The sequence below is a fragment of the Sciurus vulgaris genome (genome assembly GCF_902686455.1).
Source record: "Sciurus vulgaris genome assembly, chromosome: 7".
Lineage (NCBI taxonomy): Eukaryota > Metazoa > Chordata > Mammalia > Rodentia > Sciuridae > Sciurus > Sciurus vulgaris.
Genome location: NC_136467.1, coordinates 89,909,046 through 89,934,234, shown reverse-complemented (window position 1 = coordinate 89,934,234; position 25,189 = coordinate 89,909,046). Strand labels below are relative to the sequence as shown.

The 25,189-nt window shown below is 32.4% G+C and overlaps 1 protein-coding gene across 47 annotated transcripts in view; it reads left to right on the top strand.

Annotated features, from left to right (window-relative positions):
- Positions 1–25,189, top strand: part of RIMS1 (regulating synaptic membrane exocytosis 1) — a 469,154-nt gene that overhangs the window by 281,661 nt on the left and 162,304 nt on the right. For 39 of the 47 annotated variants that reach the window (XM_079146461.1, XM_079146485.1, XM_079146449.1 and 36 more), the window contains 3 exons: positions 17,876–17,943; positions 18,877–18,987; positions 21,153–21,252. In XM_079146461.1, the coding sequence (XP_079002587.1) occupies positions 17,876–17,943; positions 18,877–18,987; positions 21,153–21,252 (279 nt within the window). Of the gene's footprint in view, positions 1–1,669; positions 1,789–9,933; positions 10,022–17,875; positions 17,944–18,876; positions 18,988–21,152; positions 21,253–25,189 lie in introns of those variants that run through there. The other 8 variants (XM_079146475.1, XM_079146477.1, XM_079146453.1 and 5 more) reach the window with 2 other exon arrangements.

Below are 25,189 nucleotides of genomic sequence, written 5' to 3'. Positions count from 1 at the left end.
GTGTAAACTTATGAGACATAATGGGGAATAAACATTAGATTAATAGCACTCGAACTAATTTTATAATTTAAAATTGGCCTATGCCAGATGATAAATAAGAAAAAAAAATACAGGAGAAAACAAATATGAAAGTTTCTGAAAGCTCAGGCATAATAACCATATACAATGTTTAAAATGTTCTAATTCAGTTGTCTTCAGTCTGCATAGGCTTTTAAGATCCATGGATTCTTAAATCACAGTCAAAGAAAATTATGTGGTAGCTGTTTCAACTAGGGGAGCAGAATAAGGAGGTTTTAGAAAGTTTGACTCTCTTTCCTTTCATTCTCTTCTGTACATACTGGATCAGGGGGCTTATTTCTGGACTGTGCCATTTGTGTGTCTTCTATGACAGTGTACTATAATGGAAGAAATTTCAGTTTGGCAGGTATGAGATCTCAGCCCCATTATCTGCTCTGGAAAATACTCATTAACTCCAAATGTGGAAGATAGAAGGAGATGGTTGTAGGCCCCTCCTGAACCGCCAGTTTTCCCCACCAACAGGTCACCACCATGGTCACCATCATGGTCAACAAAAACTGGCACAACTTTGTGGTTAATGACAAAAATAATTACTGTATTTACTATGGTGCAGTGAAAAACTCATTAATGGACTTTAAAATCAGATAAAGCCAAGTTCAAATCCCACCTCTGCTACTTGTAAACCATGTGAGTATATACACTCTGCTGCTTAATTAGCTTTTCTAAGCCTCATCTGTCAAATGGAGTAATATCAATTTTACCATATGCCTATGAGAAATAAATGGATAAATAAAATTAATAGACTTAGAATAGTATATGGCACATAAGTCTTTGATTTATATAATGTCTTTGATTTATAGTTCTTTTTCTCTTTTCCCAACAATAGTTTGGTCAGTTTTTGAATAAAGCTAGTTTAAAGCATACTTGGAAGTTTGGGAAAAGGAAAAAAATGATTCTAAATAGAGACTAAAAATATAAAGAGAAGAATGTTTAAATGGGTCTGTTTGCTTGAGAGAGATATTAGTACTTGCTTTTGTGATTATGCAATGATCCATGGTTTTGTATTAATTTTTTCCTTATCAGATAATTATTTTTGATAAGCACTTATAATTTAAACATAGTGCATTTATTTTAAATTAATAAAAGATGTTCCTAATTCTCACTTGCTATCATTTGATTAATTCATTTTCCAAAACAAACTAAAAGCAGTCTACTTCTACTCAGTAAATAATCCATAGTAAGTAAGAGAAGTATATCATGTTCATTGCAGTTTCTGGAAGCTGAATGATTTACCACAACAAAATGTAATTGGCAAAATAAAATTTCAGATCAATTGGACAGCTCTTGCTGTTTTGTATACAAGAGGGGTGGACAGAGTAAACAAAGGTGACCTAGAGAGAGGATGCTTTTCCTACTTCTTGGTGAAAAATATATTGCATTATGAATTATGCACATATAATGATCAAAGACACATATCTTTAAAAGTATCAGAAATATGAGGCACCCTCCCCCCACTTTCCCGGCAAAACCTATTTGAGGCTGTTCTTTTGTCCCTGGGCATGAGCCACCTTTAGCACTAGGCTGGCCCATAGGAATAGCCCAAGTCCCCAGTAATCACTGGTGTACTTCTGGTCTGTGCTTCGTAGTGCCGGTTATGCCATTGAACTGAGAGAGATTCCTCAATTAGGCAAACTGCAGAGGAAGCGATCTATTACACAGGGCTTGGCAGAACCACTGCCACTGATTGATAATGGGACCAAATCACTTCAGGTGAGTTTTCTGGGGTTCACAAGTGGACAAGGGTCTGCTCAACTTTTTCATCTTAGCCCATGGATATTGCAGTAAATTGCCATGGGTCGGGGGAATAGCAGAGGAGCTCCTGAGCTGCTTCTGCCTGAGTCTTTTCTCCTGTGCTGGCTTTAAGGGACCAGAGCATTTCGTCTCTCTGGCTGCAGGAAGGTAGCAGCGTCTGTGCCTTGTTTTAGGAAATGGTTAACTTTGGGGCTAGTGGACCTTTGTGTTTGCTATACTGAGCATCACTTTAGTATAGCACAGAGCACTATAGATTAATGCTGTAATCAATGAGAATCTGTACACTGCAGAGATCTGTTTTGATGACAGCAGTACTTATGGCCTTGTTTAGTGTCACCATTGTATAATGTTGGACACTGCAGACTCTTTTGCATTTGATTTAGAATGCAAGGACTACAGGAAATTTTTAAAAAATATTTTGTATTTTGGTGGATTTTTTTTTTTTTTACTGTGTTGTGGATCTGCTGCCATTGCTAGTTGGAATTTAGTGATTTGATGCCAGTAGCATTTGTTTAACCATTCCGATGCTGCTGTTATTATGTTTGCTGGTTTTCTGCAGTTTCTACTACTTCATACATTGCACTCAGGAACAGGTAAACTAAACTATAATATTAATTTTTTGAATAAATGTAAACCTAATGGAATTTATTGTTTAATTTTCAAAAAGGCTAAGATATTATAATTTATCATTTAGAGTATCAGAAGAGAATAATGAATATTTTGCTTTAAAATGGAAATTACATAAACATTTTAAAATGCAATGATGATTATCTAGTTGCATTTTATGAAGTTATTTTTATGCTTTAAGTGTATATCAGTATGTTGTTATATACATTTTAGTATATTTTAACTCTCAATTTCATCTATATAATAGTTAATTCAGAAAGTATATATTTTCTTTCTTTTGATTGATCAGTGTTTTTTCCCTCTTTACTGAATTTCAGTAAAATTAGAAGGCTTCATAGCCTTTAATCTTCTTAAAAATAGCAAGATATAATTTATATAGATTGTTCTTTTCCAACGTGTAGACTTTGGTGTTCCAGGCTTGATTTTTCCTATAGACCCACCTGATTATAGACACGTCTCTGGAAATACTTGTGTGTTCATGTGATGTTAAGCTGTGGGTTTAAGGGAAAAACTGATCAGGTAGGGGGATCAGGGAGCCCAGACGCAAGAGTCAAAGGGAAATGTAGCCTTTGGGGTCAGATTTGGGTGTGTGACCTTGGGCAAAAAGAGGAACTAACCTTTTCTGGACCTTGTTTCCATTCTGCCTATTTGGAAAAAGACTGTCCTGCTCTTCTCAGTGGGAATGGCATAGTATTTTTAAGTTGTTTAAGGTTGTCGTTGATGATTTCTGTGTAGAAAAAGACACTTAAACTAAATGTTTACAGGATCCAGTTTTCTTAATACAGGAGAGGATGGAGTTTCCTGAACTTTTACTTGTAGTGGTTTAACAGCTGAGGTTTTTGGAAGGGAGATTTTGACTTTTTAAAAATTTAAACTGCTAAATCCCTTGGCTTCACTGTAACTATTTTGCCAATAAGCATAGAACATTTGCAGTGTCCCGAGGGCATCTGCCGTTAGACTGCACTCCTTGGGAGGGGAAGGAGGCATCACATGCTATGCTGCAGCCCCATAAGGACCTGGGTGCAGAGAGGCACCAGGGCCCTCTGAGTGCCTGCCAGGGACAGGAGCTCCTTGCTGCTCACTTGCTCCCTCTCAGGTTCAGCCAGTACTGCTGAGGGCAACTGAAGAAAGCTCCTGCCTTCCCATCTCAGCAAATGACTTTCAAGAGGTCCACTTTCTGCTAAGGGCAAGCTCAAAATCCAAAGGATCAAAGGCGACTGGAAAAGAAGCAGTCACCTGCCACTGTCGAAAGTATGAATTGGATTGCTGCCTGTCTAATGCTAGTTAATGTTTACGAGTATAGAATGCATATGCTTTTGAGTGATAACAGAAGGATTTTATTGTAAATTGAACCATGGTCTTACAGAATGGCTAATTATTGATAGTTGATCAAGATCACAAATCTTGTGTTCATGGTCATGGGTCTTCTTAATGATAGACAGCCACCATCATAAGAGAAAGTCAAGGCAGTGATGGCTAAGACTCCCACATAGGCACAGAGGGATGAAAGTAAAACAATGTGACTGATTTCTCTGTGGAGCTGTGAGGAACCACTCTGATTGATAGTCCCTTTAGATAAATTCATGAAGGCAGTAACTTTGTTAGTAAAATGATTCTCCATCATCAGATTATCTACTCAAGTATCTTCCAACTTCTTAATTTTTTGTGGAACTCTTAGTGTATGGTTAGAAAGATCTTCAAGGAGAATAAGATGTTTTCATTTTGAAGTATTACTTGTGGGTGTTCCTGGGAAGAGTTCCAAATGATGGAACTCTTAAAAAATAAAGACAAAATATCAGTAAACAAGAAGTATATATTCCCCCTTTACTTCCCCAGATAATCCACAGATACTTTTGGTAAATAAATTAAATATAAACTCGTCTCACCTTTTTAAGGCAAGGGAGATTGGGGGAAAACATGTCTGTTTATAAAAGTAAAGAATTCAATGAAAAATTAGTAATTATTTTATAATGACAAAATTAATAGTTGAGATAACTTTTAAACACTGACGATCATGCCTGTAAGTTGTAGGCTAGTAAATGTGTCTAGATTTTAAGTATAACCTGCTTTACAGACCATCTTTTGTGTTCAAGAAGGGAATTCTCATAATCACATAATGAGTTAGTCAATTATTGGTAGAAATGTACCCCAAATTTTTGAATGCCCAGTTAATTTAATTTTTTTGGTTCAGACAAGACTTTACATGAGTTGTAAAGACCTGGGAGATAAAATCTTATTGTGATGAACTGTAAACATATTTCAAAGCTTAATTTGGAAAAGGGAGCTGATTTCAGTAGCTGGTGGGTTCTAACAAGCATGTTTTCAGTGGCATAATATGTCATATAAGGACACATATTTTAAACTTATTAATAGTTTTAAGGTGTTATTTCTTTTTTCTTTTCTTCTTTTTCTTTTTTTTTCTTTTTGAAACAAGAAGCTATTAGCTTTGTAATGCTTTCCTGTATGGAATGCTTAGCCCTTGAAGTTTGTTCTTTGCTTTTAAGTAGGTCAAATTAGACCAATTTTTTTTATCAACTTCAAATTTTTACTTTTTTCAGAATAATGATTTCCAGTAACTTATTTAGATTATATAAAGTTTTAAACTTATTTTTCTGTATTTTCCTTTTTAGAGTACATTTTTGAAATTATTGAAGGCACTCATCAGAGAAGAGATATTAGCACATCTTCATATAGTATTGCTTATGCTTGAATTCTATATTAAAGGCTTTTAAAAATATAATTTATTAAAGTCTTGATAGCTAACAAATGTGCTTTCTGAGATAAATTCCCTTGTTCTCCATATGTAGTCATAAAGCTAATTTTCCTCAGAGTATGGTTTCTTGATTTCCTAAGAGCCTGTCTTAAGTAGGGATCTTAATGAAAGTATATGCTGAGGTTGAGGACCTGCAAGTGAGGATGATTCTGGGAGCTAAGGGGAGAGCACCAAGCCTGTATTGGAATGTCTCAGTCTAAGCCACTCATTCTTGCAGATCCTTTAACCATTTGTGTTTAATTTGGAGAGATCATGGGTCCTTCAGAGAAATAAAGGAAGCAATGGACTCTTAACAGAAAAACACTTATGCACACACAATTTTACCTACAATTTTAAAAAATGCTTGGATTCCCTAAATTTAATTATAACAACAAAGTGCTTGATACTCAGTGGTGGAAAAAGTTCTGCCTGCATTAAGGTAAGCCATTTCTTATATATGGTTTGTGAATAAACCCAAAAACATCTTCAGTTTTCCTTTGCTTTAACAACACTGTGAACACTTAATACTTTCATGGGCTATGCCATTTTACAACGTAGTCAAAAAATCTACCTAAAGATTAAAATTCCAAGATGTAAGTAAATGACAGTTACATTGTTATTAAAAAAGGGATCAGGAATGACTGAAAATTCAAAAATAGCATTGAGTGCTTTCTGAACAAAGAGGGCACTGAACTTTACATGGACAAACATTATTTCTTCTGTAGCTGAAGAACTAGCCAGGACTTATTTCTGTTCAGAATAGCTTAGCAGAGATTAGTTCTTTTTGACAGTGGGCTTCTTTAACAATTTATTGTAATTCCCTAGGATAGGCTTGTTTAGAGCAGACATTTAGTTACAGAGATCTTTCTGAAAGGTTTGATGTAGTCAGTGGGCTTTTACTATAATGAGCAATTCATTGAGGACATAAACATGATGGGAAAATTGAGCATAGAATAAGAACCCTCCCCCATATCTATTTAATTTGAAATATCCTGTAGAATATTGGTAAGAAACTCTAATGAGGAGAATACATCTTTGGAATTTTTACTTGAAGTTGTCTCCTTTGAGTTTGCCAGTCTTTGAACATACTGTCTTTATTCTCCACGTTTGTCCTGGTTGGCTTAAGAAAGCTAAATATTGCATTGGACACAGTCTTCATGCTTGTGAACTACGTACACATCTGATTGTTTGATTAAAATGTGATGCAATGATAATTACATCAAAGATCACCACAGGCCCAAAGATCTGGGATGTGTATGTGTATATGATTATTTTTGTCATCAAAACTGTTAGTACATAACTTTGAAAAACAAATGGAACTGTTTCTTCTTGATAATTATTTAAATTTATAAAGGATAGAAAGATATGATTTTATCCCTGTCAACAATAAATAATGAAAAATGACCAGGGTTGCATAATACTGAGTTTCTTACTTTAAAGTTGAGTACTTAGTCATTAGAATGCAGTTTAAACAATAACCCGAAGTCAAATCCTTTACAAATATATTTCAAACATGAACAACCGATATTTTATATCAAAAAGTAAATGCTACTTACATTCTTGCCAGTTAAAATAAAAATGATATTAGTTTAGAAGGTGCTTGCTGTTGACTGACTCCTTTATTTTTAAAATGAAGGTCAGCCTTTAATTTGATTTATATGTACATAAAATAAATGTCTGTGTATGTTGTGAAACTAGAAGCTGGACTATAATTTTTTCTTAATATTGAAACTGTTATAAACACTATAATAATTTGCTATTTTTTTTAGTTCCATATTTCTCAAACTCAGTCTAGCTTGTGATGAGTTAGGTATTTTCACTAAAGTTTAGATCAGTCAATGTGGAAATTAGTTGCAGTATAATGATCTTATGTTGTTAAGAATGATGAAATTATTGATTTGAACTTAAATATGTACATTTTTATTGGGAAAAATTAATGAAAGACTTATGTCTTTGTGTCAGTGACACTCTGTGTGTCAATAGGAAAAGGTTTATTATGAATTTCTAAAAGTCATATTAGGAAAAGTATATGAAAAATTATTAATTTTAATATCACTGAAATAATAGTACATTAAATATTTTAAATAAAATCTTTCAAAGAGTAATTTTTTTCAGATTTAATGTTCCTGAATATATAGGATATCAGTGCCAATTCTTTCACTAAATATCTCTTCATTTCACATCTTAATTCAGTTACACCATTCTCTTACTTGTTCACTTGCTTTGTTCTTACATAAGAGATATTAAATTTGGTTAAGAATCTTTAGAAGACAACCTGGCTACTATGTGTCTAGGGAAGTATGCAAAGAGCACTTAACCTGTTTCCCCCTTTTTGTACTGCATTCACAAAATGTCAGGAAATAGAACATGTAAGAGGAGAACATTTTATAAAAAGCTTAGCTCCAGAGCCCCTCATTCTGCATAGCTGAGCTTTCTGATGTACTAATTTTGCCAATTAGATTGTGATTATAGTTGTTGATTGTTTACATTTTTTAAATTAAAAATTTTCTTAGGAAAATTTTGCACTTATCTAACTTTTTCTTTGAAATCTGAAAGGCTACAAAGAGGATTTTATCACTGTTTTCATAAAAGCTTATATGCTATTAGTTCTTTTAGTTGTTGTCTAATGGATATTGTTCTAACATCAAAATGTTGCCCTGTCATCCAGTTGTGTTCCTACATAATTGTTCAGATAGTTATGTTCATACATTTGTGTCCATAGAGCTACTCACAGTATCATGGTGCCAAAGGCAGGTAGACCCTTACCAGTTTGTTTTATTTGTTTGTGTGTATTTTTTTTTCCTTAAGTTCCCTTTCTCTTTGTTGTGAATTCTTACTGTTGTCAGTGTGCTTGGCTGTACCAACTTCTTTTGCTCTTTTACAGTATGCATCTTTAACATTGGGTTGAATACCAGAGAAACTTATTTATAATTTTGATTGTAAAATTATGAGTGAGAGCCTAGTGGGCTTTTTCAAGGAATCAAGTCTAGGAGTTTATATTTTGTTTGTGAACTTTTGCCAGATGAGTAAGAAGCCGTTTTTTACTTGTTTCTCATTCTTTGGCAAATTAAGTTAACTTGCTATTTACTGAATTCTGCTGTTTAAGCTGTGATTAAGTGAATACCTGTACATCAATTCCATTTTAGATATTTCCCATTGTATCAAAGATATTTTGAGAGTGATGAATAAAAAAATCTGTTTTAATTAAAAGGGAGTTAGGATAGTTTGTATATGTTTGCATATATTTGCATTATGTACATATATATTCACTTAATATGAATTAAAAACCTTTATCAATACTGAAAATGATTTAAGGTAGCTACCACAATATACAAATTTAGTCTTATGAAATAAATTTAACATGCATAGTAAAGAAGAGTAGTAAGGAAAAACAGAAGTAGAAGGTCAGGCTGCAGATTTAATCATACAATTTCTAATACATGTGTTTGCTTTGAGAAAAGTGCCATTGATAACAAAATGTACAGCATCCATTATAAAAATAAACCAGTTGTTTGAGTGCATACTGGATCTTTCTGACACTGACACCAGAACATAGTTCTCTTCTGTCTTTTCATAAATAAGATCATCAGCAGCTGCAGCATGATCCACATAATTTGAGCAACATCATCAACATGGTCCATGTAGGGAAATGCCTTGATGTAATGGTGAAGGGCGATGCAGTGGAAAGAAGTGAGTGGAGGCCTCAAGGGGAGAGGCCTCAAGGACCAACCTCAACTTAGATAGTTTTGTAATATAAAATGTACATGCTATCCATATGCATTTGTGAATATTGCTCTTTACTAACATTGATTTTTTGCTTTGACTTAAATTATTTACTTCTGTCATGCAGATCAGAGTACAGTTGGAAGGACATGCCTTCATCAGGCTTGACTGCCTTTGCACTGCAGCAAAGGTTTAGACCAGTGACCTTGCAGTGTTTTGCAACCTAGTTTCCTATGGCAATAATTCTGAAGTTTTATGAATATGAACACTTAGGCAGTTTTCTCAAGAACAATGATGAAGCATAAAATAAAATATTCTCCAGATTTTTATGCCTAGTGATTTCCCACTACCAGTTAAGGAATTTCCAACTTAAAAAGAAAGTTCTTTTATATACCTATAAATTATGTGTTCACATAGGTCAAGTAAAAGTGAAGAAAAACAAACCAAAAGCAAACAAAAAATAAGAGAAAACAACAAAATAAAAAGGCAAAAAAAATATTTACAATAACTTGCTTCAAGGAAGCTCTGGTTTTAAGACATCTGTTCATAGTACTAAACATGTTTGCTGTAGTGTAAACTAATTTTATACTTTTTATGGATTAATAATATGTTTAAAATAAGCAGTAGCAATACCTCAAAAGTACTTATATTTTGTCCTGTATAACCTTACAATTCATCTTTATTATCATTTCACTATTATTATATCACAAACCATTGATAATGTTCAATCTCCATATATTTCATTTCCATGTCTTTGGGATGCAGAGGCAGGTACAAATTGATATGGCATTCAGGATATTATTGCAAATTAATGCTGTTTTGCTAAAGTTGCCTGGATCTGGATAAAAACTAGCATTTTCCTTTATAAAGGATACTGCATCTAGAATGGGTTCTTATAATGTCTCTGAGGCAAATATGCCCAGCACTACAATTTCTTAAACCTGTGGTTAACATCCAGTCCCCAAACAATGAAAACAAATAAACCCCAATTTTTTCCACAGGGTTTCCTGGCTGGTTATTCCGAGGCTTTGCACGTGACAACCTGTTCTCCCACGTGAATGGAATACTCAGTGTCAATGTGGAAGCCTGGTCAGTTGGAAAGTTGCAGTAAAATATTTCCTCCTGTGTACAGCACTTCCAAATTCTTATTTATGAAGAGTCATTGTGTTGGGGAAAAAGTGTCCCTAAGATTGTCAGTTCTTTGATTTGTAATCCAAGGCACCTTACTATTTTGTATTTAAATTTTGGGGAAGAAATTTCTTAGTCATTGAACCTCAGGACATAACCACACATGAAATTTATTCCTGTCTAAACTATTATGTGTAGAAAAGTTCTTCTCCTATAATCAATGACCTTGGAGACTTAATCAGATAAACTTTTATCACCATTTAATTGATGCAATGTAGTGTGTGTTCTAGAATTCCTGAAGACTATGAATACAATTCCTTTATAATTCTAAAGCACAGAGTTGTGTGTGTAAATGCACGTGTGCCAGCACATGCACGTGCATGTACTTTGTTGTTCAAAGCTCTAGGGAATTTTAATTTATTTGCTTTCTCTGGGATCCATATCATCAGGGCAGTGCAGAGGTAAAAGATAAGGGTATCTTTGCTCCTCACGGTGTTTTGGGGAGTGTTTCTGGACCATGAAGCTTCCTGAAATCTCAAAGATCTAAATTCATGTAAATTTATATTACTTTCAAAATTAGGAAAAATAAATTGATGCATAATATTCATTAGCTCAAATACATTTTAGTTTTACAATATCTATTTATTTCTGACATAAATCTACAGTTCCCTATGCTTTTTCAAAGACCCATCAAGAGTGAGCCTGTTACATATTTAAATTTACAGTGGTTGTTTTCTTAACAATTCTGTTATTGCTTAGGTAATATTGTTATGAATACAGACTGAAAAAAAGAAATGTCAGGAAGATAGTAAGCTTATAACCTATTAGAATATAAATATTAAAAATGTATTTGGCAATTTTTGAAGATATAATGCAAGCTAGTGAAATATTGTTAGGGATATTTTGATTAATCCCACCCAGATATAATTTTTTCATAGACTTTGACATTTTTATAAGATATTTAAGATCATATTTTGTAAGGAGTACTGATTTTATGCAAAATTTACTTATTATAGCTATTTAACTGTAAATCTGGTCTCTAGCACTTGATTTTATTTTTATCTATGTTGTATAATTCATTGTGTATTAAACTTTATTTTTTAAGTTTCTTTAAGTTCACAAAATGACATAGCTCATTTAATCTCCATGAAACTTCAGTGAGGAAAGTAGCATTATTCCCCTTTTATTTGTTCGTTTGTTTAACCTTACTGGGAATTGAATCCAGGCGTGCTCTACAGTGAGTTACAATCCCAGACATTTTTACTTTTTTATTTTGAGACAGGGTCTTGCTAAATTTCTGAGACGGGTCTCAAACTTGTGATGCTTCTGCCTCAGCCTCCCAAGTAACTGGGATTGCAGACGTGTGACAACACACCTATTTTCCTTTTGTAGAAGAGAACAGTGTTTATAGAGATGTAGAGAGATCATGAGACAGTGTACCTAATATGTAGACTTAGTTTTTAGAGTCACAAGTCTCCAATTTCAAATGCAATGTTCTTTAATACATAATAGTGTCATTTTATAAGTTTTATAAGAAATAGCAGTTATAAACATAAGATATATAGTGTTAATAGAGAAACTAAGATTCTGTGGTGATTCAAAGTTTATAATTGTGGAGCAGAAAAAAATCATTATGTTTGCATGCTAATAAAATTGAAAGAAGTGCTTCTTGGCATAATAATTGGAAATAATATTTGATACATATTTTTATACTTTAATGGAAGTTTGCATTTGTGTGGTTCTTTACAGTTTACAAAGCATTTTCACATTCATGATCTCATTCTACCCTTGAAAAGAGCAATAGGATACTACTGTAGGTATCCTCAGAGTTGAGGGATTATCTGAATGGCAGAGTTCAGTCAGTTTTGATTCATAATTCCATATAACTGCTTTGTAGAATGGTATGGTGGTAGTGTTGGCATCCGTAAAATTAGCTCTCAAATTCACCAAATACATATAATCAGGAAAGTGCCACATCTGCCAAAGATGTTAATTAAATTCTCGTTTCCTGGACCAGAAACTGTGCCTCCTTTCCTGTGCTCTAAAATTATAAAACAGAGATGGCACCACAGGCCTTCAAGTAAATAATCATTCTCTAGAGGTCATTCAGCTCTGGAGGTTCTTTTGAGTATGAATAATTTCTGAATACAAACATGTTGTCATTTTATTAATGTAATAAATAGTACATGATGTATTTATTTGAATCAATTTAATAAATGATATGATTTAATGGAATTATCAAATTTTCACAATTCATATACCAAACAGAAATAATGATGTTTTTGGTTTTGTTGATAAAAATAGAGCATTATTAAGCAAGCATTTTTAAAAGTGAAATTTCTATTTTGAAAAAAAATCACTTTATTTACATATAATTGGCATTCAAAAACATCTATACATATGTATTATATGCAACTTAAGGAGTTTGGATATACACCCATGAAATCATCACTACAGTGTATTTCATAGACATGTCCAAAGTAGTCTTTACTTATTATCAATATTTTATTTTTGTCATAAGGACACTTAATATCTACCATTTGAGCAAAATTTTAAGTATGCAGTACAGTATCATTAGCTGTAACACTATGCTCCTACAGATCTCCAGGAGTTATTTTTCTTATATAACTGAAAACTTGTACCCTTTGACTAATACTCCCCATTTCCCTCTCCTCCAAGCCTTGGAAATCATCCTTCTACTCTCTGCTTCTGTAAGTCTGACTGTTAGATTCCCCCTATAGGTGTCATAATGCAATATCTGCCCTTCTATGTCTGGCTTGTCTTCTGGATTCTACATTTTGTTTTAAATGACAGGATTTTCTTCTTTTTAAAGGGTACTATTCCCATGTGTATGTGCACTACCTTTTCTTTATTCATTCACCTGTCAGAGGGCATTTAGGATGTTTCCACATCTTGGTTATAGTGACCAGTGCTACAGTGAACATGGGAGTGCAGATATTTCTTTCAGATAGTGATTTCAATTTCTCCTAAAGAATGGTGTTGATCGATCATCAGTAGTTCTATTTTTAATTTTTTTCAGACCTCCATAGTATTTTCTGTAGGGGCATTATTAATAGATGTTCCCATCAACAGCATTCAAAGTTTCAAGTTTTCCACATCTTCACCAATATTTACCTCCTTTTTCTTACTGTAGTTATTCTAACAGGTGAGAGAGATTTTGATTTGTGTTTCCCTGATGATTAGTGATGCAACCTTTAGTATTGAACATGTAAAGTGAAATTTCTAACTTGCATTTAGAGAACAAATGGTCTAATGAATCCCTAAAGGACTTTTGTTTTGTTTTTGTTTTTTATAAGTTGGGCCAAAACCAGAAATTGGATTTTAAATCATTAAACAAGTTGAGCCCATGTCAGGCAAATCTCTGTTACCTAATTTTATAGTGTTTTACCCTCAAATATGTTTAGGGAGTGAAAGTTGGCATGGATTTTAATGATATCACCATAAAGGTATTTAAAGACTAATATTTTTAGTATACTAGGAACTTAGAAATGATAGTTGATCATGAGAAATAATAATTTAATAATGAAAGTGTGCTGATTTTGCAGTGATATTCATACCGTTTACTTGTGAAACATGCTTTTAATATTTCACAGATTGACTAATGCTTAAATTTAACCTTATGTCTCCCATTTTATTTGAATGCTTAGAAACCAAATACCATAAGATAATGTTTCTTTTCCCTATTAACTCAAGCAAAAATTAGGCTTTTTAGAACTTTGCTATGAGTAAATTATTGGTGATTTTTTCCAAAGTTAGCTCTACTGTTATAGATTATGCAGGAGGGCACTTTCCTTTTGTAGTCACAGAAGTATTTTAATTAGATTTTTAAGAAATGAGGAAACCATTTCATGTGACATTTTCATATATTAATCCCGAGTTAAGATTTTAACTCATTTCTCAGTTTAATTCATGTCTGTGAAATGACTGTTACTGAAGTAAATGTCCTTGTAAATTATTAAAATGAATTTACACACACATACTTCATGCAATATAGACAAATGTTATTTACTCATGTATGCTGACCATGGGACTTGGTGTTGAAAATACCCTACTTGATCAAACTTCAAAATCTCCTGTTAGGACTGAATTGACGTTTGTGTATGCACTGGTTGCAAACATTCAATAACCTTATTTTTGTCCCACATTTTCATTTGTGTATATGTACTTTGCTGATTAAAGTAGTGTAGTATTCACCTAATTGCACTTACTCCCAGCATGTATCCTGTGATAGAGGACTAAAAAATAAATAAAAGAGGAAAAAATTTTAAGAGGTTTAGGAAAATATATGATAAGGGTTGTTCTGATTTTTGGTCTGTAAAATTTACTTTTTATTTTTAATGACAACAACGTGTTTTATGTAGGAAGAACAACTTATTTTTAGATGACCAGGAACTCACTTATGGTTATGTATTAGTAATTGCACAGGTTACTGAGTGAATATCAGAATTGATATGAATTCTGTTTTTATTATCATTTCATTATAATGATGTTGAAAATATGCTGTATAATTCTGGAGATGGACCACAAGATTGACTTTCCTAATACTTTAAGCAGTGCCCTAATTTGGTGTAGTGACTTTTCCTTTACTATATGCACATTAAGTATATGCTCCATTTAGGAAAGTATAGCTGTCAGGTAAATTTTTAAGTATTTAATATATGAATTTTTTGTTTTTTTACTTTTGTATTGAAAATAAATTTGTGCATTGAAAATGCATGGTGCATAGAAATTTGTGGAATGAAAGATCTATGCTAACCAGGTTTTATTAGCCTGATTTTTTTCACAGGGGCAGGGAATAAAACTGTTTTAAAATTCTTCACAAAAAATAAGCTCAAACTTGTAATGCTTCTTGGAACATGGTTAATTATGAAGTTGAACCATTTCAGTAGACACAACTGCTGATATGCTTCCTGATTCTGAATTAATGATAATAGTAAATTACTTCCTTTCAAATAATACTGAATATTAGAGCCAAGATGCTTTTGTATTGATTCCACAAGCAAATACCATGAATTTACCATTTTGCAGCTATGCCTACTGGAAGTCAATATCTTTAATCATCTATTAAAAAAATAATCATGGAAAATGTTTTGTATTAATGAAGTATTTGATTATGAATATTTTAGGAGAAGGTTTTGTTAGGTGTTGCTTATCCCATTAATAATAGAAAAATGTAAATTGTGAAGACAAATTAGAGTAATTAAAAATTCAGTGTCTTTCAAACTACATGGTTACAAGAAACAATTTAAAACAACATATATAGATTTTAATATGTAATTTTTGTAAGACTTTAAGCAACAATGTTATATTTTAATGGGTGATAAAGTAAATAAAAATATCACAAAATTAGTGATAAAGACTGAGAAACTGGAATGTAAGAGGTATAACTGTATACTAAAAATTGAACTTTATACATTCGTTAGCAATATTTAGTGGATGTCTCCATTATTATGCATGACCAAAATTGGCAAAGAAAAATTAGCTGCAAAATCCGTAGCATGCATGTTGCAGGGTAGTGTAAGTGCTAGTGCTGGATACACATTGGATTCACCTGGCAAACTCTGTATAGATACATCTCTCTATATATACTCCCTCCCTCCCTCCCTCCCTCCCTCCCTCCCTCCCTCCCTTCCTTCCTTCCTTCCTTCCTTCCTTCCTTCCTTCCTTCCTTCCTTCCTTCCATCAAACCAATTTAATGACACTCTCCATTCTAGGTGATTCCCCTGAAAAGTTTATAGGTGATATAATACCTGTCTTTTCATAATAAGGTGTGCAGAATAGCATTGCTGAATTTTAACAGAAACTTCAGCTTTAGGATCTTTGCCTATGAGGAACACTTTTGCATCACCAATATTCGTCTAGATCTATTTAGAACAATATGAATAAAACAGAGCTGAACCACCATATGAGGAAGGGGTGCATTGAGCCAGAGAAAGATCCCAAGAAATGCAGTTTTTAAAACCCAAGACAAATTATTGAGGGATATGATGAACTGTTGTTTTCTTGAATAAAATAGGATGGTTTTTTTGTTATTATTTTAGCTTCGAAGACTTCTTAAAGCACCTTTCAATTTAAGTTGTAATTTTTTTTTTCTTCAGGGAAATATAGTCACATTTCTCACCAATATCTCAGTGGTTCTATTAATTTATCACTGTTTCAAAATGAATCAGCATTTAGTATATCATCAGACGTTTTTACTAAGTATGTGAAATTTTAGGGAGAAACTTTTACAAATTGCAGTCATTACCTTTGAACAATAACATTTATATTAATAGTATTTCAATTTTTACTCTGTAGTTTTTTTTTGAGAAAAACTAAAGAAAAAATACTTTAAGAATAATTGTATAAAGTTTTACAAACAACAAATAAATACCAAGGAGAAAAATCATTTTGCATCTTCCTTACATTCCATTAACTGAAGTGGTCCAGTAGAAGTAATCTCTGCTATTAAGCCATGTATACATGTTAAGGATATGGATTTGAGAAAGATAGAGATTCCATGTGAAGTAACAGAAGAATTAACAAAATAATTTTTATAGTGCAATTTCAAATGTTAATCCCTGCGGAGAGTATACTACTATTATTCACATGAATATTTGAGGAACATTTCAGTATTTAGTATATATATATAACATTTGCCTTCAGCCTTTCTAAGATTTGTGAGAGGAAAAGAAAAGCAACTACTAATAATTCAAAGGGTGTGGATTTTTATGCCTGTAGTTTTTATACATTTAAAAAAATTATTTCCTATTGTATCCTTTACCTGCCATCCCTATCATGTATAAAAAAATTATTTACTTATGGCCTATACAGTATTGGACAATCATATTTTCCTGAGTTAGCTAGCTGTGTATCTCAATGTTAACTGACTTATTTTTTCTCATTGGAGATACATGGAAAGAAAATTTTCATTGAATTATTCTGATCCTTAAAATATAAAAGTTCATTTATTCCCCGCTTTCTTTTTTTAATTGTTTTTTATTTTTATAGACTGAATTTTGATTCATTGTACACAAATGGGGTACATCTTTTTGATTCTATGGCTGTGCATGATGTACTTAATACACTGTGCTTTTATAAATGACCCACTTTTTTTCTGGCCTTTTAATCCTATTCAAATACTGAAAGCATTGTCTCTTTCCATTAATTTTTTTCTCAAATGCTTTCTTTGGAATTGTATTTTAAGTCAAAAACTGAAAATATAGATTCACAAATTCAGGTGTACAAAGTTAGGACTTTTAAAGATTTTCTAATTTTATTAAAATTGGTGAATACTGTGTCATTTGCACTATTTTATCATCTTTATTGATATTTAATAAGCACCATGTACTAAATATGTGTCATATTTTTAGTTGATGAGGAAAGATAGAGATAAGAGAATAATTTTGAAAAATATGTAGAGTAGAAAGGGAGACAAATTTTAATAGATATCCGTTCAATAAATGTAATTTTAGAAATTACCACTAGATGGCAGGCTGTGGCTGGAATGGAAAGTTTTTGAGGATTGAAAAGTAGATTAACCTTGTTCTTCCCTGTATGTTTACTTATCAGTGTTATTAGGCTTATTTTCGAGGGAGGTGGGTAGCCCTTCTTTTGCATGAAGTACACTTGTAGCACATGTTTATTCCAGTAATTCAAGTCCCAACTTTCACAACACAGGTATCTTTCTGGGATGTATACAGTCAAATTACAATATTCTTAACCCTTTACTTTATAGATTGAAGAGGTAGTGTTTAGAGTGATGTATTCTCCACTTTAAAACTATCACACTTTTGTTGTTTTCCTACTGTGTAGGTGACTTGGATTATTACTGGTTGGATCCTGCCACGTGGCACAGCCGGGAAACATCACCCATTAGTTCGGTAAGCTTTCTGGGAATTGAGTGTTTGCAATTCAGGGATTACATGTGCTATCTATATATTGTCCATGGTCTCATATGTACGGGTGGAAATGAATTCTGCACCATTATATGTTTTATGAGAGCAAATGTTAATTTGATTTGACATCACAGTTTTGAAGAAAAAATCAGTTGTCACTGAATAATTATAGCAAATTGTAAATTAAGTCAAAAACATTTATTAACTCATGACTACTATATATGTAAATGAGTTTGAGATATTAGAGATTTTTCTTGGCTTACATTGGGGTTACTTCCTGGTGAACTCATTGTAGATCGAAAATATTGTAGATTGAAAATGCAGTTAATATATCTGACCTACCATACATCTTTGTTAGCAACACAGTACACTGTAGAGTATCAGTTGTTTACCTTGTGATCCTGTGGCTGTCTGAAAGCTACAGCTCACTGCTCCTACCCATCATCTCAACAGAGAACAATATTATATCACTAGTTCTAGAAAAAAATCAAAACTCAAAGCACAGTTTCTACCAAGTGGGTATCACTTTTGCATCATTGTGAAGTTTGTAAGATGAACCAGTGTAATGATTCAAAAATGGACACTGTATTTGGTTAAGGATACTATCAGCATTAATAATGAAAACAGTGTGTTTTCTTCATTTAAGTAGACATATTTTAAAACTTAAATTGTTTTTAAATTTCAATTAAGAGATATACTTAGTTACTAAGTAGTTTTAGAATCTTTTGGCATAAGTGTCTTTTATAAATACAATATACCTCTAAATGAAAATTTTTATAGGCCAAGAATGAAGTCCACAAGAATAAAGAATTCCCCCTAGGGTATCTCTTAACTGAGGATATCACATCCTAGTACAACTTAGAATAATATGTCTGTAGAAAACAAGTTGTTTACTTTTTAAACTTTACATTTTAACAGCATCCTGTAACGTGGCAACCATCTAAAGAGGGGGACCGATTAATTGGACGTGTTATTCTTAACAAAAGAACAACCATGCCCAAAGAATCAGGTGCATTACTGGGTCTGAAAGTAAGTATGCTTGTTTAGAATGTTTCTTAAAGAGTGAATTACAGTACAGACTGCAATCAACAAAATTTCTGACAATGATTTTTTTGTTGTTGTTGTTCTGGGAATTGGACTTAGTTGTGTCTTACTGATGAGCTATATTCTCAGCCCTTTTAATTTCTATTTTGAGACAAGTTCTCACTAAGTTGCTCAGGACCTTGCTAAATTGCTAAGGCTGACCTTGAACTTGTGACCCTCCTGCTTCAGCTTCCTACGTCGCTGGGATTACAGGCAAGCATCACCATGCCCAGCAATGATTTTTAAATGTATTCTTCTCTTCTTCAAAATGAAATCTCTAGTGAATAGAGCTTGTCTTAGGTGTAATTTTTTTCTGGATTAGTTTTCAATCATTTTTATTAATATAATACAGATGTTTTAGGAAATACAAAAGAACATAAGAAAATTATCTCTGAATATTAAGCTTAAGGAAAATTTTTTTATTAAAAAGATTTTTATGGAAAGCAGTAAACTTATATAAAATGTGGACCATTATTATATGTTGAGAGCAACATAAAACATCAATAAAGAAATTATTTTCTAAAATTAGTAATATTTATAATACTAAAAGAGTAAAATATATCTTTTAAAAATGTTGTCCTCTAACATAACAATCTGATAGACTACAGAGATTATTGTTTCCTAGAAAAGTCTATGCATACACATTTGCATATGTACCTTCAATTATATGTGTGCTGGTATATGTGTATTAAATCATATGGTTTTGCTTTCAGTTACTTAAAGAAATATTTTAAAATGTTGCTTTAAAACTATTATTTATCAAGAGGTTGTATTGCAGTTGTGTGATTATTTGACCTTTTCAAAACCATTGGCTATCTATTCAACTAAAAATGTGTTCAGGGCTGGCAGTGAGCTCAGTAATAAAGCACTTGCCTGGTAGGCATGATCCCCAATACTGAAAAAAAAAAAAAGTTCATGTACTCAGATGATATTATTACCATTAATTTCTCTTGCTGTGAAATAATTGTGATCACCTCCATTAATGGGTATATTCCTAAGAACTTGGATACGACTGTCATACTTCATATACAAGTTTCAGTTAGTTGGAAAAAGATTTGACATTAAGCAAAAATGCTACTTAAATAGGGCTGAGATGGTACGACATTATAGTAAAAGTATTTTAAAAAGTGATCCTCAAGGTGTATTTATTACAAAGCAGATGAAAACTCGAATGACAAATATCTAGTAAAATTCTCTAGTTAAAAAAAAATGTCAGTACACTTTTAATTGTGTATATTTGATGCCTCTGCATTGGGAAAAATTAAACCTAGAGTTTTTCACATATATTTAATTTCAGATATAACAGAAAAGCTGGGTCAACATGTTTGATAGTATTATAGCTCAGACTTCGAAGGTCAAGTAACCACAGATATATATTTCAGATGAGAACGTCATCACATAGGCAGATGCATTTAGACTATACACTTTGCACAATGGTAAATTACTTCTAAAACATGACTTGAACTTGGCACAAATCCCTAGTCTTTATGGTTATAGGCCTACTACATTAAACCACAGATACACAAAGGAGATTAAAATCTGATATGATAGGCTGGAGTTGTGACTCAGTGGTGGAGAGCCCCCTTGCATGCATGAGGCCCTGAACTTGATCCTCAGCATCACATAAAGATAAAATAATGTATTGTATTCACCTACAACTAAGAACATATATATTTTTAAAATAATTTTAAAAATCTGATATGATGATCGGTTATTATCTTCAAATAGAAATAATCATTCAAGTAGTAAGCAGGAATTTAGAAGATTAAAAAAATCCTAAACAAATTCAACCACTTGCCATTTGATGTAGGGAGAGATGTGGCAACTGTCTTCCAAGTGCATACATTACTTCTGGTGTCCTGTTATTATTAGGTCAGTGTAAGAAATCAGTAAACAAATTTCCTTAGGACACACTGTCATCACGAATATAATGAGATGTCTTCTTTTCAACACTATGCTACTAGTTCCTATAATTTAAAAGATACTGTACTTCACTAATGTTCCCACGCTTAATTGTAAAACATTGCAAAAGAATGTAGGCTTACTTTCTTAAACTAATGAAGTTGTATCTGGTACGAATCTTAGGAACTTATAACTTTGTAATCATCCAGGTTGTTGGAGGAAAAATGACTGACTTAGGACGCCTTGGAGCTTTCATCACCAAAGTAAAGAAGGGTAGCCTGGCAGATGTGGTTGGCCACCTGAGAGCAGGTAAGGCTTTTTTATATTGAAACATGTTATCAGTGCATGAGTTGGTAAGAATTCAATTTGGGGTTAGTTATTTACATATTAAGTCCAGTTACACCGCTAATTAATTTTAATGCATGAAAAGCTTTCTTTCTAACAGAGACACTTAAGATTTCCATAATACGTAACTCCACATGAGTAGCAATCTGGAGAGATTAAGAGTAGGAAAATTTTTATTTGTGTAAAACACAGAGGTGCAAAATGCTGAAGGATTCTTTTTGTAGATGATTTCATAACATTGTCACAAGACTTCAAATCTAAAACAGTTTAGGTTTCTTAAAAACATTCCACATCATTATTTCCAGTAATTACTAAAACTTTTCCTAGAATCCCCAAACAATTATTTAGGAGCCGTTTTTCATAAAACATAATCATAGTCCCATTTATTATGCATATTACACAGTAAAATATTGTTAATTTAAATGTGACCTATTGTACTCAATGCAAAAAAGTCACTTTTTTAGTATTTGAAAATGTGTAATGTTCTATAACTTTAACATGGCACAATAAAATCATTTAATATATTCAAATATACTATGCATCCAGTAGCAACACTTTTTAAAATATATTTTTGGTAAGTTGTTTTCTGTTCATTTTAGTTAAAATCACATTAACCTATTTCTTCCAGTCAACTTCACTTCAGAGTCGAGTATTACTAACCTATAGTATGTGGAGAACATTTTCAGCCTGTGTTTTCTATCCTGAGAACTTTAGAAAAATATTCTAGGAGTCTTTGATATGATTAACATAACAGTTCAAAATCATTTCAGGTTTTTCTTTTCCCCTTTGATAGGGACCTTCTATGTTAGGTACTTTATAGGAAGAAAATCCTAATTGAGTTTTTTCCATTTGCTACACGACTTTGAAGATGTTACAGCAGTATAGTGTATCATTATTTCTAATCAGAGACTAGTCAGTGATTCAATAAGAAAGTAAGTGAATCAGGAATGATATGTCAGTAAACCAAATCATTGTCCAGAACTCAAAATAAGCTCCAAAAAAGAGTGAAAATCCATGATTGGCTAATATAACATAACTGTAACTATGGAAAACTGAATTTATAGATCAGATAATAAGCATAATGGCTTTTGATTTTGTCCTTGTGTTTTAGTAGATGATTACTTGGAAAAAGTTAATTAAAGGGCTATTCTATATGTCTCTTAGTGATTAATTTCATTTATTTAACACTTATGGGCTGAGAGGTTAAAAGCTCTATAACTAAATAACTCTAAAACACATGCAGGTACATTTTACTTTCAGCAATTGATGTATTTGAAGAAACTAAAGCTTTTTGTAAACTTGATCATATAGTCTGATTTATAATATAGAATTAATTTTTCTTTTGTTTGCATATAAACATCACTGGCCTATAAAAAACTAAAATGCTTTTTTTTTTTTTTTTTTTATCATTCATGTAATCCCTGTGGCATTTGGGATCTTGCTATAATCTTGCCAGAACTTTCTGCAGCCCTGCTCTCCTTCATGTTTGTTCATTCTCTTCACTGCTACTTGGCTTAACCATCTAAAACACAAAATTGACACAGAGGCCCTGCTTATTAAGGTTCTTCATTGTCTCCTGGTCAAAGCTTGATTGACTGTCTCCTACTAACACTTCCAACTTCCAGCTATGTCAGTCTACCTGGCAAGCTGTTACCACCTATATATAAGATGTAATTAGTGCCTCTTGTCTATGTGATTGCTCTTTTGCTCTGTTGATGGAATCTTTTGCATTCTTTGAAACTCATCTCAAATTGTCATAATTGAAAAGAGCTTCCTTATATTCACTTAAAGCAATAACTAATTATTACTTCCCTGGTTCCACCTGTCTCTATCTCTTTTTCTCAAATGAACTACTATCCTTGCATAAACAATTTTTATTAAAGTTACTTGTTTGCATATTATTTCTCCACCACCAAATATAAAAAGAAAAACTGTCAATATTCTCTTTGTACCCTTATTGTCTATATCCCTGCCTGAAAAGATTATTCATACCTAAATAACAATGAAGAATTCACTTTATGTTTTAGGAGTTGTTGATTTGTAAATAAATAATCACATGTATTAATTTAATTTGACATTAAAAGCTGTGCTTTCAGGTTGCTTCCTATAAACAGGAGGATTTTATAATGCAGTACTTTTGCAAAATATTGATTGCAACTCGTTATTGGGTAGCAAAATTAATTTAATTGTATTAATTTTTTTAAAAATTGAAATATGTATTATTTTTTAAAATTGAAAATATAATAGGAACTATCAGGGTAAGTATTGTTTCATAAACTATTTTTTAGCATGTAAATGTATGTGTATACATATATATGCAGACATGTATACATACTCTTATTATATATGTGTACTGAGCCGATATAAATTTTCTTTCCTTCATCAAAAAAATTTGATAAAACTCCTGATATGCTATAAATTTGTAATTACTTTTTTTTTTAACAATGAAATAGATTCATTGACTATTTGAAAAACTTTCATAGGTAACTGCTTTGAGAAAATTATTAGAAATGATTTAAATATTGGTAATAACAATACTTTTTAACAAACCAAAGCAGCATACAATGTGCTTTTCAATGTTTACTTTTTACTTTTGAGTAAAGGAAACTCCCGAAAGGAAAAAAAAAGGAATTATTTTAAAATAGTCTTAGTAAAACATTTTTTAAAATTTTTGTAAAAAATGACCTAGCCAAAACTAAAAGATTTCATGTTTAGATCTAGTTTTTAAATGGGTAATAATATTGATTAGTTATTTAAGCACATGTTTACTTAGCCCCTAATATGTTCTAGATACTGAGAACAACAAAATAAGCATCAGAACATTTAGAGACCTCAAGGTGCCACCAGCTCTGTGGTAGTTTAGCTGTGAAATAGGAGTTTTGAGATGAGACTAGATTCCCGGATTCACCAGTTTCCTCTGGGTTCTTGTCTCCAAATTTTGAAGAATAAAATCACTGAAGGGAAGAGTAAACAGAGTAGGATTTATTTAAACTAGAAGAGAGAGAATTCCTGCCATTTGGGAAGGGGCCTGGTAGCAGAAAAACCCACTTTGGTGTGCCAGCTTAGTAGTTTATACATGGTTTTGGGCAGAGCATGGAGCAAATTTTATGTAAAATAGGTATTGAAAAAGGCTCCCTGGCTACCATCCAGGTTCACTTCCATCCACCTTTCTGTGACCCATCCTCCTTCCTGTAACTTCCATCTGGGTTCACCCCCACCTTCCCTTTTCCACCTCTGGGACAGAGGAGTAGCCTGGAGGTGTTCCCACAGGTGAGCCTCAAGGTCTTTGACATTTGAAATAGGCCTCCTTGGTGCTCATGAATATGTCTACCTGTTATACTCCAGGTGTGGTTGAATGGGGCCCATTATCCTGTCTGGTCATTTTACTGTCTGTTTTATCCTCATCGGCTCAGCCTACTGTTGTCATTTGAAGACTTCTAGAACTATCTGGGAACTATAACTACTCTAAGTATTTATGAGAATAAAATCTTTGTTTCCAAATGATTTATGGTGAAAACTCTACTGAAAGTAATAACTATTAGACATTAACCTCCATTTTTTAATGCAGCATCATACTATATTTCTTAATGAATCTTGAATTACTTAACAAACTAGATAGTACTATTTTTTATTTTTAAAAATATTTTTATATTTGTATTTTAACATTTACTATATATCATGTATATAATGTACATGTTTTGAACATCTGGAAGTGGGTTAACTGTCATGCAAGTTTTACATCTGCTTGCTTTGTAACTTTGCCATAGCTACCTGTGTTACCCTGTGGGTGTGAATTCAAATCCATTCATGCATTTTTATTCTGTTGTGCATCTGGTGAAGACAATGAAACAATTTATAATTGAAAAATTCATGCTAACAAATGTTAATTGCTATTTTTATC